The sequence below is a fragment of the Entelurus aequoreus genome, linkage group LG19, assembly GCF_033978785.1.
Source record: "Entelurus aequoreus isolate RoL-2023_Sb linkage group LG19, RoL_Eaeq_v1.1, whole genome shotgun sequence".
Lineage (NCBI taxonomy): Eukaryota > Metazoa > Chordata > Actinopteri > Syngnathiformes > Syngnathidae > Entelurus > Entelurus aequoreus.
Genome location: NC_084749.1, coordinates 43341319 through 43360033, shown reverse-complemented (window position 1 = coordinate 43360033; position 18715 = coordinate 43341319). Strand labels below are relative to the sequence as shown.

At 42.2% G+C, this 18715-nt stretch overlaps 1 protein-coding gene across 1 annotated transcript in view; it reads right to left on the bottom strand.

Moving 5' to 3' along the window:
- LOC133635379 (retinal Mueller cells isomerohydrolase-like) overlaps positions 1–8113 on the bottom strand; it is a 39227-nt gene extending 31114 nt beyond the window's left edge. The window contains exons 1-3 of the mRNA XM_062028528.1: positions 8097–8113; positions 7990–8026; positions 1110–1192 (exon numbers count right to left, since the gene is read on the bottom strand). Coding sequence (XP_061884512.1) covers positions 1110–1192; positions 7990–8000 — 94 coding nt within the window. The 5' untranslated portion in view covers positions 8001–8026; positions 8097–8113. The remainder of the gene's footprint in view (positions 1–1109; positions 1193–7989; positions 8027–8096) is intronic.
- Between the last annotated feature and the right edge of the window lie 10602 nt (positions 8114–18715).

The window sequence follows — 18715 nt, the reverse complement described above, 5'->3', positions numbered from 1 at the left end:
GAAGTAGTAAGATTTTTAATTGAGAAATTGTGTTAAAGAATTCCTGGAATTTTGGGAAAAGCGGGATTTTTTTTTTAAAAATGCGAATGTTGTGAATGAATGGTTGGTGTTGGATTTTTTCAAATCGGTCAAGAACTGTTGAAGTAGTAAGATTTTTAATTGAGAAATTGTATTACAGAATTCCTGGAATTTGGGAAAAGCGGGAATTTAAATGAAAAAAAAGCTAAAAAATGCGAATGTTGTGAATGAATGGTTGAATGGTTGGAGTTGGAATTTTTCAAAATCGGTCGAGAAATGTTGAAGTAGTAAGATTTTCAATTGAGAAATTGTATTACAGAATTCCTGGAATTTCGGGAAAAGCAAGAATTAAAAAAAATGCTAGCAAATGTGAATGTTGTGAATAAATGGTTGGTGTTGGAATTTTTAAATCGGTAGAGAAATTTTGAAGTAGTAAAGATTTGTAATTGAGAAATTGTATTACAGAATTCCTGGAATTTTGGGAAAAGCGGGAATTTTTTTTTTTTAAATGCTAAAAAATGCGAATGTTGTGAATGAATGGTTGAATGGTTGGTGTTGGAATTTTTCAAAATCGGTTGAGAAATGTTGAAGTAGTAAGATTTTTAATTGAGAAATTGTATTACAGAATTCCTGGAATTTCGGGAAAAGCGGGAATTTAAATTTAAAAAATGCTAAAAAATGCGAATGTTGTGAATGAATGGTTGAATGGTTGGTGTTGAAATTCCTCTCTGTCAGTTTACGTGGCCTACCACTTGGTGGCTGACTTGCTGTTGTTCTCAAAATCTTCCATTTTCTCATAATAAAGCCCACAGTTGACTTTGGAATATTTAGGAGCGAGGAAATTTCAGGACTGGATTTGTTGCACAGGTGGCATCCTATGGCAGTTCCACGCTGGAAATCACTGAGAGCGGCCCATTGTTTCACAAATGTTTGTAGAAACAGTCTCCATGCCTAAGTGCGTGATTGTATACACCTGTGGCCGGGCCAAGTGATTAGGACACCTGATTCTCATCATTTGGATGGGTGGCCAAATACTTTTGGCAATATCATGACATTGCACCAGGTGTGTTTATTATTGTACTCTCTCTTACCGGTGATTTTAGCCGGAATCGGCTCATTCAGCTCCTCCACGGTCTCAAAGAGTTTCTTGTAGCCAGCTGCCGGATGCTCCACACTAGACAGTTTCAGGTGGGAAATGAAATATGATATCAAAATATGTTTTTCACTGCTCAATTCTTCTATAAGTGATGTAGTACAAAAAGTGCACATTCAAAAGGGGAACTGCACTTGTTTTGGAATTCTAACCCATCATCCACAATCCCTGTGTGAGACATTGTTTTTCCCTTTTCTGTGTATTGTAAATAATAAACAATTGCTAGTAAGAGGCGGCTAACAATGGAAGCAAAAGGATACGATTTATTCAGCCCATAAAGCACTCTAAAACTGTCCAAAAAACCACCAACACTGGTTTTTTAAACATATTTGTCACGAGGGGGGTTTGCAGCTCACTGCGGGGTCGTTCTCCCGGGAATGCAGAACGGACAACTCCGGACGACAGCGTGAGGTAGGAGATGAATTTAATCTTCTCAAGAAATCTTTGGCAGGGCATGAGGTAAACTAACATAAACTATGGCTTGGAACAAACACAAAACTGTGGCATGAAACAAACAGCATAAACTATGGCTTGGAACAAACACAAAACTGTGGCATGAAACACACAAACTATGGCGTGGAACAAACACAAAACTGTGGCGTGAAACAAACAGCATAAACTATGGCTTGGAACAAACACAAAACTGTGGCGTGAAACAAACAGCATAAACTATGGCGTGGAACAAACACAAAACTGTGGCATGAAACAAACAGCATAAATTATGGCTTGGAACAAACACAAAACTGTGGCATGAAACAAACAGCATAAACTATGGCTTGGAACAAACACAAAACTGTGGCATGAAACAAACGCAAAACTGTGGCATGAAACAAACAGCATAAACTATGGCTTGGAAAAAACTCAAAACTGTGGCATGAAACCAACAGCATAAACTATGGCTTGGAACAAACACAAAACTGTGGCATGAAACAAACAGCATAAACTATGGCTTGGAACAAACACAAAACTGTGGCATGAAACAAACAAACTATGGCGTGGAAAAAACACAAAACTGTGGCGTGAAACAAACAGCATAAACCATGGCTTGGAACAAACACAAAACTGTGGCATGAAACAAACAGCAAAAACTATGGCTTGGAACAAACACAAAACTGTGGCATGAAACAAACAAACTATGGTGTGGAACAAACAGCATAAACTATGGCTTGGAACAAACACAAAACTGTGGCATGAAACAAACAAACTATGGCGTGGAACAAACACAAAACTGTGGCGTGAAACAAACAGCATAAACTATGGCTTGGAACAAACACAAAACTGTGGCATGAAACACACAAACTTTGGCGTAGAACAAACACAATACTGTGGCATGAAACACACAAAAATTTGGCGTGGAACAAAGACAAAACTGTGGCGTGAAACAAACTATGGCTTGGAACAAACACAAAACTGTGGCATGAAACAAACAAACTTTGGCGTAGAACAAACACAAAACTGTGGCATGAAACAAACAGCATAAACTATGGCTTGGAACAAACACAAAACTGTGGCATGAAACAAACAGCATAAACTATGGCTTGGAACAAACACAAAACTGTGGCATGAAACAGCATAAACTATGGCTTGGAACAAACACAAAACTGTGGCATGAAACACACAAAAATTTGGCGTGGAACAAAGACAAAACTGTGGCGTGAAACAAACTATGGCTTGGAACAAACACAAAACTGTGGCATGAAACAAACAAACTATGGCGTGGAACAAACACAAAACTGTGGCGTGAAACAAACAGCATAAACTATGGCTTGGAACAAACACAAAACTGTGGCATGAAACACACAAACTTTGGCGTAGAACAAACACAATACTGTGGCACGAAACACACAAAAATTTGGCGTGGAACAAAGACAAAACTGTGGCGTGAAACAAACTATGGCTTGAAACAAACACAAAACTGTGGCATGAAACAAACAAACTTTGGCATAGAACAAACACAAAACTGTGGCATGAAACAAACAGCATAAACTATGGCTTGGAACAAACACAAAACCGTGGCATGAAACCAACAGCATAAACTATGGCTTGTAAAAAACACAAAACTGTGGCATGAAACAAACAGCATAAACTATGGCTTGGAACAAACACAAAACTGTGGCATGAAACAAACAAACTATGGTGTGGAACAAACAGCATAAACTATGGCTTGGAACAAACACAAAACTGTGGCATGAAACAAACAAACTATGGCGTGGAACAAACACAAAACTGTAGCGTGAAACAAACAGCATAAACTATGGCTTGGAACAAACACAAAACTGTGGCATGAAACAAACAAACTATGGCATGGAACAAACACAAAACTGTGGCATGAAACACACAAAAATTTGGCGTGGAACAAACAAAACTGGCGTGAAACAAACTATGGCTTGGAACAAACACAAAACTGTGGCATGAAACAAACAAACTTTGGCGTAGAACAAACACAAAACTGTGGCATGAAACAAACAGCATAAACTATGGCTTGGAACAAACACAAAACTGTGGCATGAAACACACAAAAATTTGGTGTGGAACAAACACAAAACTGTGGCGTGAAACAAAATATGGCTTGGAACAAACACAAAACTGTGGCGTGAAACAAAATATGGCTTGGAACAAACACAAAACTGTGGCATGAAACAAACAAACTATGGCGTGGAACAAACACAAAACTGTGGCATGAAACAAACAGCATAAACTATGGCGTGGAACAAACACAAAACTGTGGCATGAAACAAACAAACTTACGTGGACACGGCATAAATCAAACAATGACAGTAAATGAACAAGTAGATTAATAATTCATTTTCTACCACTTGTCCTTAATAATGTTGACAAAATAATAGGTAGATAAATGACACAATATGTTACTGCATATGTCAGCAGACTAAATTAGGAGCCTTTGTTTGTTTACTTACTAATAAAAGACAAGTTGTCTTGTATGTTCACTATTTTATTTAAGGACAAAATTGCAATAATAAACATATGTTTAATGTACCTTAAGATTTTTTGGTAAAATAAAGCTAATAATGCATTTTTTTGTGGTGCCCCTTATTTGGAAAAGTACCGAAAAGTATCGAAATATGTTTTGGTACCGGTACCAGTACTAAAATATCTAATACATTGCACAATTTAGCTGTTAGCGATGAACAATCCATATATTTTTGTTACATTTGTATAAACCACAGGGTTCAAAGCTTGGGAAAAAAGTAGTGGCTTATAGTCCTGAAATGACAGTAGTTAAAATAAACACAATAATCTGCTAGTAGAACAAGTCAAATGCTCTTGTTTTTACTGGCTAATCATAGAACTATAATAAAACAAGCAAATTGGTCCGAGATAGAAATACCTCGTAACATAAAATGTTCTTTTTAGTCCAAAATAAGCACTTTTGACCTCGATTTTAGACTTCTTTTTTTTTACAACTTTTTGTGGTGTAAATCGGTTCTTTGCAAATGTCTTTGGCCACCAGTATGTGTGGTCACTAAAATATAACAACGTTTCCTGCAGATTAATATATATACTGTACAGGCCAAAAGTTTGGACACACCTTCTCATTCAATGCCTTTTCATGACTATTTACATTGTAGATTGTCACTGACGGCATCAAAACTATGAATGAACACATGTGGAGTTATGTACTTAACAAAAAAAAAGGTGAAATAACTGAAAACATGTTTTATATTCTAGTTTCTTCTTCTTCTAAATAGCCACCCTTTGCTCTGATTACTGCTTTGCACACTCTTGGCATTCTCTCAATGAGCTTCAAGAGGTAGTCACCTAAATTGATTTTCACTTCACAGGTCATGGAGAGAATGCTGATCTAGTTTCACCTATTTGGGTTGCAAATGTTTTTTGCAAACCAGTAATTATAGTCTGCAAATGATGTGTTGTTGTTGAGTGTCGGTGCTGTCTAGAGCTCGGCAGAGTAACCGTGTAATACTCTTCCATATCAGTAGGTGGCAGCAGGTAGCTAATTGCTGTGTAGATGTCGGAAACAGCGGGAGGCAGGGTGCAGGTAAAAAGGTGTCTAATGCTTAAACCAAAAATAAACAAAAGGTGAGTGCCCCTAAGAAAAGGCATTGAAGCTTAGGGAAGGCTATGCAGAACGAAACTAAAACTGAACTGGCTGCAAAGTAAACAAAAACAGAATGCTGGACGACAGCAAAGACTTACTGTGGAGCAAAGACGGTGTCCACAAAGTACATCCGAACATGACATGACAATCAACAATGTCCCCACAAAGAAGGATAAAAACAACTGAAATATTCTTGATTGCTAAAACAAAGTAGATGCGGGAAATATCGCTCAAAGGAAGACGTGAAACTGCTACAGGAAAATACCAAAAAAAGAGAAAAAGCCACCAAAATAGGAGCGCAAGACAAGACAAGAACTAAAACACTACACACAGGAAAACAGCAAAAAACTCCAAATAAGTCACGACTAAGCAAAACCAAACTAAAACTGAACTGGCTGAGAAGTAAACAAAAACAGAATGCTGGACGACAGCAAAGACTTACAGCGTGTGGAGCAGACAAAGTGCATCCGTACATGACAACACCAACACCAAAATAGGAGCGCAAGACAAGAACTAAAACACTACACACAGGAAAACAGCAAAAAACTCCAAAAAAGTCAGGGGGTGATGTGACAGGTGGTGACAGTACACCTACTTTGAGACAAGAGCTATAGTGATGCATGCTTGGTTATGGTTTAAAGCAGGGGTCTCAAATACGCGACCCGCGGTCCAATTGCGGCCCGCGAGACGTTATTTTGCGGCCCCCACCTTAATATGAAAGTTTAATGTTAGCGCGGCCCGCGAGTTTTAAATGAATGGCTCTTGACAGCGGTGTGGGAATCGGGTGTGGTATAAGGCTCTCGACATTATCGAGAGTGTGCCGAGAGCGACAGAGAGTCGCTGGGCGAATCAGACGTGTAACACGTTAGTGGCTAATTGTGCTACCGTAACTGTAAACTCCTTATAGCTCTTTTCTGTAGATGAGACAGAGAAAGTTGCGGTGCACAAGGAATACAATTTGAAACGTCATTATACAACTAGACATACTGAGGAGTATGCAAAATACCAGGGAGATGAGAGAGTGAACCGGGTTGCAAATTTGAAAACCAGTCTACTGAGGCGACAAGATTTCGTCAAGAAAGCAAGCGAAAAGAGCGATGCAGCAGTCAAAGCTAGCTACATGGTGAGTGAGATGCAGGGCCGGCCCGTGGCATAGGCCGTATAGGCAAATGCTAAGGGCGCCGTCCATCAGGGGGCGCCAAGCCAGTGCCACAAATGTTGGAGAAAAAAAAGAAAAAAAAGTTGGTACTATTATTTCTAAATACAAAAAATAATCCCACGTTAATTAAAATGCAAAGTAAAGCCTATTTAATAGAAATATTATTTGTTACAACATTACGCCCCCCACCCCCACCCCCTCGCACGGTGCGCCCCCTCCCTTCCCGTATCATGACTCTTACCACATCAAAAAATCAACACAAGATGTCAAAACGGCCAAAACTGTCAGGTGCCCAGGGAAGAAAAAATAGAAAAGAAGAGGAGGAGAAACGAGAAAAAGACAGAGGTAGCAGGTAGGTAACGTTAGCCTACATGAAATTATTTGTCTGTTACAGAATGTGATAGTAAACTGGCTTTTTAGCATTAAGCTAATGTTACATGATTCGGCAATTGCTAATCAATAAATAGCTAGTTCTGTTTTAACATCGGGTTAATATTGTGGAGGGGGCTAAATTGTTATGGAAAATAATAATGTAACGTTAGGTAATTACAGTACTCCCACCTTACATTCCTCAGGGACATTTGTATTAGATCTTTTAAGCGGGTGTTTTTTGTTTACATTGTTATTGCCTTCTGGTTAGCTAATGTTTGCCCTGCAGGTAATAGTCACTTTTCCACCCCTTTATATATTAGGTATAGTTGTAAGCCTAGTTGTTAAAGTGCACATCATTAATGTTAATTAAGCAATATCACATGAGAGGGAATGCTTTTTTTAAATTTGAGCACTGCTGTGATTCGGTTAAAGATAATCATAACATAACATTCTCATATAATATGTTAATTTGCTTTCTTTAAGTAAAAAAAAAAGGTCAAAGACAAAGCTATTCGGTTTCTTGTGAGTATATACACTTCACTGCCGATGTGGGGGGGCAAAATCTTGCCTAGGGCGCCAGATTGGTTAGGGCCAGGCCTGGTGAGATGGTTGCTAGGGCGGGAAAGCCATTCAAAGAAGATAAAGTCATTAAAAAGTGCATGTTAGATTTTTTTAAAGAAATATTTTCTTGCGGCACCACCTCACCCAGTTTCTGCATCCAGTGGCCCCCAGGTAAATTGAGTTTGAGACCCCTGGTTTAAAGTCATATCCAACAGTTGCGACAACAACTTTTTACTGTCAGCTGAGTTTAGTTTTCTTTTAATGATTTCTGCTGTTGGTGTGCCTCCGCACTTTTTCAACGCAAAAAATGTGCCTTGGCTCAAAAAAGGTTGAAAAACACTCCTCTAAGGGACTTTAACTTTAGATTACTTTTTCACATTTTAAGTAGTTCATCTCAGGTTTTAGTCTAGAAAGAAAAATGGGTGTAACGTAGAACATGCCTGGTGACAAAAAAAGGTATTGTTAGTATAAAATAACTGCATTGGAAAAAGCACTTTTGAGCGTGTTTTGGAGGTAATCTGCCAAGAGAGCAAGAAAATATGACTTATTCTAAAATGAGGCTGCACATTTGCGCAATGTAATGTATTCCTGGAAGCCCTTTTAAATGTTTTCCAGCATGCATTTTAAGTAAGAGTTTATGGTACTCACCGGCTGACCATGCTGCTGCGTGGCCCTCACAAATGTTCTATAAGACACAAACACACAGTGTTGCGTAAGCAGTCCAGGCTCCATTTAAAAACAAAAAAAACACTCACCGATTCCTTGTGGTGAGATGGAAAATGAGCTCCTCCTCTCCACATATCCATGCCCCCTCCTCTGCATCTCCTTCACCCCCTGCACCCCTTCCTCCTCCATGTTGCCTGAAGCAAGCCGAACAAGCCGGCTTTGTCCCGCGAGCCCCACGGCTGCACGCAAAACGTAGGATCTTTTGTTTACCTGGGAACACACATGCCTGCCATTCCAGGCCAAATGTCCGCTGTTGGGGACGGTGGTACTGGTGACACGTGTGAAAGAATGCTCTAATTAGTTGCAGACCCCTGGTAGAAACTCTTGAAGCGGCGGAAACTGTTTCCAACTTGGCGGTTGTGGTCGTGTGGAAAACAGCACAGCGACACAGAGACAGCATAAAAGAGCCGCTGGAGTGTAAGAAATGTGTGCGTTGATAACAAGGCAGCATTCATCCATAAACTAGAAGTTTCTAACATACGTGAGCACCAATTGAGGGAAAATACATATCTATCAGCACAAAGTGCTGCCACGCGAGACTATCTTGGAAATCAAGACTACAGAGTTTACATACACTTGTCCATCTCCATTCATCCATCTTCTTCCGCTTATCCGAGGTCAGGTCGTGGGGGCAGCAGCCTAAGCAGGGAAGCCCAGGCTTCCCTCTCCCAAGCCACTTCGTCCAGCTCCTCCCGGGGGATCCCGAGGCGTTCCCAGGCCAGCCGGGAGACATAGTCTTCTCAACGTGTCCTGGGTCTTCCCCGTGGCCTCCTACCGGTCGGACGTGCCCTAAACACCTCCCTAGGGAGGCGTTCGGGTGGCATCCTGACCAGATGCCCGAACCACCTCATCTGGCTCCTCTCCATGTGGAGGAGCAGCGGCTTTACTTTGAGCTCCTCCCGGATGGCAGAGCTTCTCACCCTATCTCTAAGGGAGAGACCCGCCACCCGGCGGAGGAAACTCATTTTGTACCCGTGATCTTGTCCTTTCGTTCATAACCCAAAGCTCATGACCATAGGTGAGGACGGGAACGTAGATCGACCGGTAAATTGAGAGCTTTGCCTTCCGGCTCAGCTCCTTCTTCACCACAACGGATCGATACAGCGTCCGCATTACTGAAGACGCCGCACCCATCCGCCTGTCGATCTCACGATCCACTCTTCCCTCACTCGTGAACAAGACTCCGAGGTACTTGAACTCCTCCACTTGGGGCAAGATCTCCTCCACAACCCGGAGATGGCACTCCACCCTTTTCCGGGCGAGAACCATGGACTCGGACACTTGTAAAGAACATAATGTCATGGCTGTCTTGGGTTTCCAATAATTTCTACAACTCTTATTTTTTGAGTGATTGGAGCACATACTTGTTGGTCACAAACAACATTCATGAAGTTTGGTTCTTTTATGAATTGATTATGGGTCTACTGAAAATGTGAGCAAATGTGCTGGGTCAAAAGTATACATACAGCAATGTTAATATTTGCTTACATGTCCCTTGGCAAGTTTCACTGCAATAAGGCGCTTTTGGTAGCCATCCACAAGCTTCTGCTTGAATTTTTGACCACTCCTCTTGACAAAATTGGTGCAATTTAGCTAAATTTGTTGGTTTTCTGACATGGACTTGTTTCTTCAGCATTGTCCACACGTTTAAGTCAGGACTTTGGAAAGGCCATTCTAAAACCTTCATTCTAGCCTGATTTAGCCATTCCTTTACCACTTTTGACGTGTGTTGGGGTCATTGTCCTGTTGGAACACCCAACTGCGCCCAAGACCCAACCTCCGGGCTGATAATTTTTGTCCTGAAGAATTTGGAGGTAATCCTCCTTTTTCATTGTCCCACATTGGCACCACATGGACAAAGATAAGACCTTCTGGAGGAAAGTTCTGTGGTCAGATGAAATAAAAATGGAGCTGTTTGGCCACAATACCCAGCAATATGTTTGTAGGAGAAAAGGTGAGGTCTTTATGCCCAGGAACACCATACCTACCGTCAAGCATGGTGGTGGTAGTATTATGCTCTGGGCCTGTTTTGCTGCCAATGGAACTGGTGCGTTAAATGGGACAATGAAAAAGGAGGATTACCTCCAAATTCTTCAGGACAAGCTAAAATCATCAGCCCGGAGGTTGGGTCTTGGGCACAGTTGGGTGTTCCAACAGGACAATGACCCCAAACACACGTCAAAAGTGGTAAAGGAATGGCTAAATCAGGCTAGAATTAAGGTTTTAGAATGGCCTTCCCAAAGTCCTGACTTAAACATGTGGACAATGCTGAAGAAACAAGTCCATGTCAGAAAACCAACACATTTCGCTGAACTGCACCAATTTTGTCAAGAGGAGTGGTCAAAAATTCAAGCAGAAGCTTGTGGATGGCTACCAAAAGCGCCTTATTGCAGTGAAACTTGCCAAGGGACATGTAAGCAAATATTAACATTGCTGTATGTATACTTTTGACCCAGCAAATTTGCTCACATTTTCAGTAGACCCATAATAAATTCATAAAAGAACCAAACTTCATGAATGTTTTTCGTGACCAACAAGTATGTGCTCCAATCACTCTATCACAAAAAAATAAGAGTTGTAGAAATGATTGGAAACTCAAGACAGCCATGACATTATGTTCTTTACAAGTGTATGTACACTTTTGACCACGACTGTACATCCCCAGCAATTGGGTGCCTTTTTACACTATATTTTACCTTTATATTTATTCTCATCTACCAACCTCTTTTGGCTGTCTTTTTGACTCTTACATGTACCATGTAATGTACCTTAGAATTGTTTGAGTTTTTTAGTAGATCATTTACAAACATTATTATCACTGACAATGTAATGTCAAATTCTATAACATGCATGCAAATAACTCAGACAACGTTTCTCATTAGGCCACTCTATTCTATAGCCACGCCCCCTCGAGTAATATACTTCCAGTGTAGTGACCTCTGTTTACAAAACCCAAAACCAGTGAAGTGTGGCACGTTGTGTAAAGGGTAAATAAAAACAGAATACAATGATTTGCAAATCCTTTTAAACTTATATTCAATTGAATAGACTGCAAAGACAAGATATTTAATGTTCGAACTGAGAAACTTTGTTATTTTTTGCAAATATTAGCTCGTTTGGAATTTGATGCCTGCAACATGTTTCAAAAAAGCTGGCACAAGTGGCAAAAAAGACAGAGAAAGTTGAGGAATGCTCATCAAACACTTATTTGGAACATCCCACAGGTGAACAGGCTAATTGGGAAAAGGTGGGTGCCATGATTGGGTATAAAAGCAGCTTACATTAAATGCTCAGTCGTTCACAAACAAGGATGGGGCGAGGGTCACCACTTTGTCAACAAATGCATGAGCAAATTGTTTAAGAACAACATTTCTCAATGAGCTATTGCAAGGAATTTAGGGATTTCACCATCTACGGTCCGTAATACCATCAAAAGGTTCAGAGAATCTGGAGAAATCACTGCACGTAAGCGATGATATTACGGACCTTCGACCCCACAAGCGGTACTGCATCAAAAAGCGACATAAGTGTGTAAAGGATATCACAAAATGGGCTCAGGAACACTTCAGAAAACTACTGTCAGTAACTACAGTTGGTCGCTACATCTTTAAAACTCTATTATGCAAAGCCAAAGCCATTTATCAACAACACCCGGAACAGCCGCCGGCTTCGCTGGGCCCGAGCTCATCTGAGATGGATTGATGCAAAGTGTAAAAGTGTTTTGTGGTCTGACGGGTACACATTTAAAAAAAAAATTTTTAAACTGTGTATTTCGTGTCCTCCGGACCAAAGAGGAAAAGAACCATCCAGATTTTTATAGGCGCAAAGTTCAAAAGCCAGCATGTGTGATGGTATGGGGGTGTATTAGTGCCCAAGACATGGGTAACTTACACATCTGTGAAGGCACCATTAATGCTGAAAGGTACATACAGGTTTTGGAGCAACATATGTTGCCCTCCAAGCAACATTATCATGGACGCCCCTGCTTATTTCAGCAAGACAATGCCAAGCCACGTGTTACAACAGCATGGCTTCATAGTAAAAGAGTGCGGGTACTAGACTGGCCTTCCTGTAGTCCAAACCTGTCTCCCATTGAAAATGTGTGGCGCATTATGAAGCCTAAAATAGCACAACGGAGACCCCCGGACTGTTGAACAACTTAAGCTGTACATCAAGCAAGAATGGGAAAGAATTCCACCTGAAAAGCTTCGAAAATGTGTCTCCTCAGTTCCCAAATGTTTACTGAGTGTTGTTAAAAGGAAAGGCCATGTAACACAGTGGTAAAAAGGCCCCTGTGCCAACTTTTTTGCAATGTGTTGCTGCCATTAAATTCTAAGTTGATTATTTGCAAAAAAAAAAAAAGTTTCTCAGTTCTTACATTAAATATCTTGTCTTTGCAGTCTATTCAATTAAATATAAGTTGAAAAGGATTTGCAAATCATTGTATTCTGTTTTTATTTACCATTTACACAACGTGCCACACTTCACTGGCTTTGATAACCAAATTGGGAGGTGTTGAAATCGTCATGTAAAGTCGCTAATGCTAATAATTAGCATCGAGCTAGCGCATTTTGAAAATTGGAGTCTTACTGTACATTTGAGCACCTTCTTCTTTGCTTAGTTGGAATGAAAAATTGCAACATTACCAAGAGGCAGTCCAACTGAGTCTGCTGTGTGTGCTTGAATGCTTGTTTCCCGGCCAAATACTTGAGCAGGTGCAGTCTGCAACCGTATGTGGCATCACAACTAAGATATCGAAATATGGCACCGAATGATTTTCCGTGAATCGATACACAGTCTAGCTATAAAAGTACCAAATTCGATACCCATTCGTGATTTATTGTGGGGCAAGCGGTAGAAAATGGATGGATATAAGTGAATATGCTTCAGTCACCTTTGACCCCTTTTCAGAGTAGGCCAATGCTTAGAAAACAGTCCTTTTGGGGGAGGGGCTGTCTATTTAGATGCAAAGAAACCCCTCGAAGCTTACTGACCTTGCATCTCTCCCCTGTAGTTCTTCAACAACACCAGCTAGTGATGTCACCATGGTGTCGACTTTCAGCAGCAGTTTCGCGGCCAATCCAACTTCGTACACAAAGCGGTCCTGTGTAAAATGTCGTGGACAAATAAAACATGTTTTGTTGACCGGGAAAAAGTCAGTTCTGACTGGAACTTATGTTTTAGGAACGCTAACTTCCTCTCACAACAAACATTTTGTTGGAAGTCCTGGCTCATCCATTGGTGCGAGGAACTTGAAGCAGAGAGGAGGGAGCTGAAAGATCGCAAGCATGCCCATATAAGTATATCCTGCACACGAGCATGCCCATATAAGTACATCCTGCACACACTGCCATCAATGTGATCCCACTGTTAAAAAAAAACAGGCATCCTTACTGCTTGCAGACCAAATCCGAATGCATGAACCTTATGATGTTATGCTTTGGCAGTTTTTTAACAAGAATGTCCAGCATTGTGAAAATATTTTTAGTTAAAAAAAAGGGAACAATCCTCATAGGTCTCCTTTAAAGCAGTGGTCACCAACCACCGGTCTGGGGCCGTGACGCATTTGCTTCCAGGCCGCAGAAAACAGCAACGCCCGGCTTTCGAGCCACCCTAGTGGCTCCCTGGAGCGTTTTCAAAAATGTATGAAAATGGAAAAAGATGATTGGGGTGGGGGGGGGGGGGGGCGTGGCCTGCGGACCTGTAGCGAAGCGGGGTGTGCCAGGACCGGCTGCGAGATCAGCGACAGGTGCTGTTGCGTCGACCAGCTCTTACCTCCCAGGGAATCTAGATTACTGGTCAATCCCAAGTTTTTTCTATGACATATATGCTGAGTAAGAAGGACCATCAAGACAGAATAGGAATATTATCAAGTTTTACTGAAATTTCGGGAGATCAGCCCACACTAATACATTCATATCGGCTACTCTAGTTGATCTAACATTCATACGGAAGCGCCAACTTCTTGCACACAAAGAAAGCTCCCACCTCTCCCTCTCGCAACACTGATAAGGAAAGAAGTGGGGGATGTATTCACATTCCGATGGTTAAGACACTAAACAGACCTCTGAAGACAAAGAGAAACAGGTAGAATATACAAAGGAAAAGTACTAGCTACTCTAAACATGGCTATGAATAAAGAAAGAACTCTTAAACATATATGCATTCTCCACAGTGCATAGATGGCCCACCCGGGCCTGGTTGTCTAATCACCTGTCGCTCTGTTGAAAGGCAGCAGCCGGGGAGGAGAGTGGAGTTGGTGGTGGAGCACGAGCGAGACAGACTACACACTGGAGAGAAACCATTCATGTTCAAAGATTGCTGAAAGGCACACAAAAGACAATTTATTGAAAAATAAAACATTATTGTCAACCTGGAAGAGCTTGGCATGTCGGTGATTGGTGGACCGAAGCACCTGGAAGCGAGAGTCCTCCACAATGAGGGGAAAACAATTATAATTTTGTTTTAATGTGGTTTCTTGACAAGACTGCAACATCGCGTGGACATCGGGGGCGGTACCTTTGGATCGGCAGACCGGGGTGGTGGTTCCTCTCTTTAAGAAGGGGAACCGGAGGGTGTGTTCCAACTATCGTGGGATCACACTCCTCAGCCTTCCCGGGTATGGTCTATTCAGGTGTACTGGAGATGAGGCTACGTCGGATAGTCGAACCTCGGATTTAGGAGGAATAGTGTGGTTTTCGTCCTGGTCCTGGAACTGTGGACCAGCTCTATACTCTCGGCAGGGTCCTTGAGGGTGCATGGTAGTTTGCCCAACCGTCTACATGTGCTTTGTGGACTTGGAGAAGGCATTCGACCTTGTACTCGAGTTGATCTAACATTCATATGGAAGAGCCAACTTCTTGAACACAAAGAAAGCCCCCACTTCTGCCTCTCGCAACACTAATAAGGAAAGAAGTGGGGGATGTATTCACATTCCGATGGTTAAGACACTAAACAGACCTCTAAAGACAAAGAGAAACTGGTAGAATATACAAATGAAAAGTACTAGTTGCTCTAAACATGGCTATGAATAAAGAAATAACTCTTAAACATATATGCATTCTCCACAGTGCGTAGATGGCCCACCCGGGCCTGGTTGTATAATCACCTGTCGCTCTGTTAAAAGGCAGCAGCCGGGGAGGAGAGTGGAGTTGGTGGAGGAGCATGAGCAAGACCGACTACACACTGGAGAGAAACCATTCATGTGCTTAGTTTGTAGTAAACGATTGCTGAAAGGCACACGAAAGACAATTTATTGAAAAATAAAACATTATTGTCAACCTGAAAGAGCCTGGCATGTCGGTGATTGGTGGTCCGAAGAACCCGGAAGCGAGAGTCCTCCACAATGAGGAAAAAAAATTAAAATGTTTGTTTTAATGTGGTTTCTTGACAAGACTCTGCAACATCGCGTGGACATCGGGGGCGGTACCTCTGGATTGGCAGACCGGGGTGGTGGTTCTTCTCTTTAAGAAGGGGAACCGGAGGGTGTGTTCCAGCTATCGTGGGATCACACTCCTCAGCCTTCCCGGTAAGGTCTATTCAGGTGTACTGGAGAGGAGGCTACGTCGGATAGTCGAACTTCGGATTCAGGAGGAACAGTGTGGTTTTCGTCCTGGTCGTGGTGCATGGGAGTTTGCCCAACCGGTCTACATGTGCTTTGTGGACTTGGAGAAGGCATTCGACCGTGTACCCAGGGAAGTCCTGTGGGGAGTGCTCAGAGAGTATGGGGTAACGGACTGTCTGATTGTGGCGGTCCGCTCCCTGTACGATCAGTGTCAGAGCTTGGTCCGCATTGCCGGCAGTAAGTTGGACCCGTTTCCAGTGAGGATTGGACTCCGCCAAGGCTGCCCTTTGTCACCGATTGTGTTCATAACTTTTATGTACAGAATTTCTAGGCGCAGTCAGGGTGTTGAGGGTATCCGGTTTGGTGGCTGCAGGATTAGGTCTCTGCTTTTTGCAGATGATGTGGTCCTGATGGCTTCATCTGGCCAAGATCTTCAGCTCTCACTGGATCGGTTCGCAGCCGAGTGTGAAGCGACTGGGATGGGAATCAGCACCTCCAAGTCTGAGTCCATGGTTCTCGCCCGGGAAAGGGTGGAGTGCCATCTCCGGATTGGGGAGGAGATCTTGCCCCAAGTGGAAGAGTTCAGGTACCTCGGAGTCTTGTTCACGAGTGAGGGAAGAGTGGATCGTGAGATCGACAGGCGGATCGGTGCGGCGTCTTCAGTAATGCGGACGCTGTATCGATCCTTTGTAGTGAAGAAGGAGCTGAGCCGGAAGGCAAAGCTCTCAATTTACCGGTCGATCTACGTTCCCATCCTCACCTATGGCCATGAGCTTTGGGTTGTGACCGAAAGGACATGATCACGGGTACAAGCGGCCTAAATGAGTTTCCTCCGCCGGGTGGCGGGGCTCTCCCTTAGATATAGGTTGAGAAGCTCTGCCATCCGGGGGGAGCTCAAAGTAAAGCCGCTGCTCCTCCACATGGAGAGGAGTCAGATGAGGTGGTTCAGGCATCTGGTGAGGATGCCACCCGAACGCCTCCCCAGGGAGGTGTTTTGGGCACGTCCGACCGGCAGGAGGCCACGGGGAAGACCCAGGACACGTTGGGAAGACTATGTCTGCCCGCTGGCCTGGGAACACCTCGGGATCCCCCGGGAGGAGCTGGATGAAGTGGCTGGGGAGAGGAAAGTCTGGGCTTCCCTGCTTAGGCTGCTGCCCCCGCGACCCGACCTCGGATAAGCGAAAGAAAATGGATGGATGGCTTCTGTAGGAGGACAAACATGACACAATCCTTCATAATTGTTAGAAATGCCACTGTTTACATTAAACATGTTTCACTGATGAGTATTTGGCGCGCACCATTTTGTCCTAATTTTGGAAGTCCTTGAACGCACCGTAGTTTGTTTACATGTGCAACTTTCCTTGATGCTGCCACAGAAAGACGTGTTTATGCCACTCCTTTGTCTCGATTTGTCAATCAAACGTTTTATGCTGCGCGTGAATCCACAAAGGTGATCTTTGTTGATGTTATTGACTTGTGTTGGGGTGCTAATCAGACATATTTGGTCACTGCGTGACTGCAAGCTAATCGACGCTTACATGCTATAATGCATCATTATGAGGTCATTTTATTTGTAGTTTCCGTTTCCTTCAACTTGAACACACACGTTTACCTTTGGCCATTCTAAGCCAGTAATTTCCAGGAGTTATCTCACCCTCTGAAAAGCCTCCATTTTAGTAATGTTTTCCAATGTTGTAAAAATGTGTGGAATAAATATTACATTTCAACATTTCTGTCAACGAAGATTTGCATAGCCATTTTGATAGTAGGCTAATATAGCTAATATTGACACTTACATCATGTGTTGCCTTCATTATAACACTTATATAAGACTTTTAAAGTAATTTTGATAGTAGGCTAACATAACTAATATAGACACTTACATCATGTGTTGCCTTTATTATAACACTTATATAGGCTTTACATTTTTTGCGGCTCCAGACAGATTATTTTTTTTGTATTTTTGGTCCAACATGGCTTTTTCAACGTTTTGGGTTGCCGACCCGTGCTCTAAACACACCAATAAGCTTGTTTATAGGTGTACACTAAAACTCTGCATTAAAAGTTGCTATTTGTTAAATTTGTTAGAACTTTGTGACATGATAAAATGCACATTAATGAACATATAAAATATAAACGTGACAGATTGTAGCCAAAGGCTGATTTCCATCTGCATCTCATTGCAAAGAACTTCCACTAATTCAGAATTATAGTGAGTTGTATTTTTCATGCGCTTAGTTTTACTGTATTTATCTGGCACGAGTGGAAAGCCGGTCCCTGAAAATAATGCCTACATTAAACCGCTCCGTGGTGCAAAAAAGGTTGGGGACCACTGCTTTAAAGCATAGGTACTCTAGCGGGGGGTATGTGAAATTTTGGGTTTATTACTTTTGTTGTATATATATATATTTTTAGATTTCACCTGCATTTTTTCCACAAATGTAAATGTTTTTAAAAACACAATATTTGGTTTATAAATGGCATTAACATGGCCACCTTAGTCACTACGCCTTGCCTTGCAGATTTGAAATAAAAACATGGATAAATAAGTATTCCGTATTACTATAACATTCTCAGCATCTAAGATAGCTGTCCAGAGTTGGGACCCGGGGTGGACCGCTCGCCTGTGCATCGGTCGGGGACATCTCTGCGCTGCTGACCCGTCTCTGCTCTGGATGGTCTCCTGCTGGCCCCACAATGGACTGGACTCTCACTATTATGTTAGATCCACTATGGACTGGACTTTCACTATTATGTTAGATCCACTCGTCGTCCATTGCATCCAGTCTCCCCTAGAGGGAGGCGGGGGGTCACCCACATCTATGGTCCTCTCCAAGGTTTCTCATAGTCATTCACATTGACATCCCACTGGGTTGTGAGTTTTTCCTTGCCCTTATGTGGGATCTGAACCGAGGATGTCGTTGAGGCTTGTGCAGCCCTTTGAGACACTTGTGATTTAGGGCTATATAAATAAACACTGATTGATTGATTGATTGACTAGCTATTAGCACTGAAGTTGCAAGCTGGCGATTAGCGGCGCTGTGCTGTATTCTTTATGATCAGCTTAATTTAAAACATTTTTTA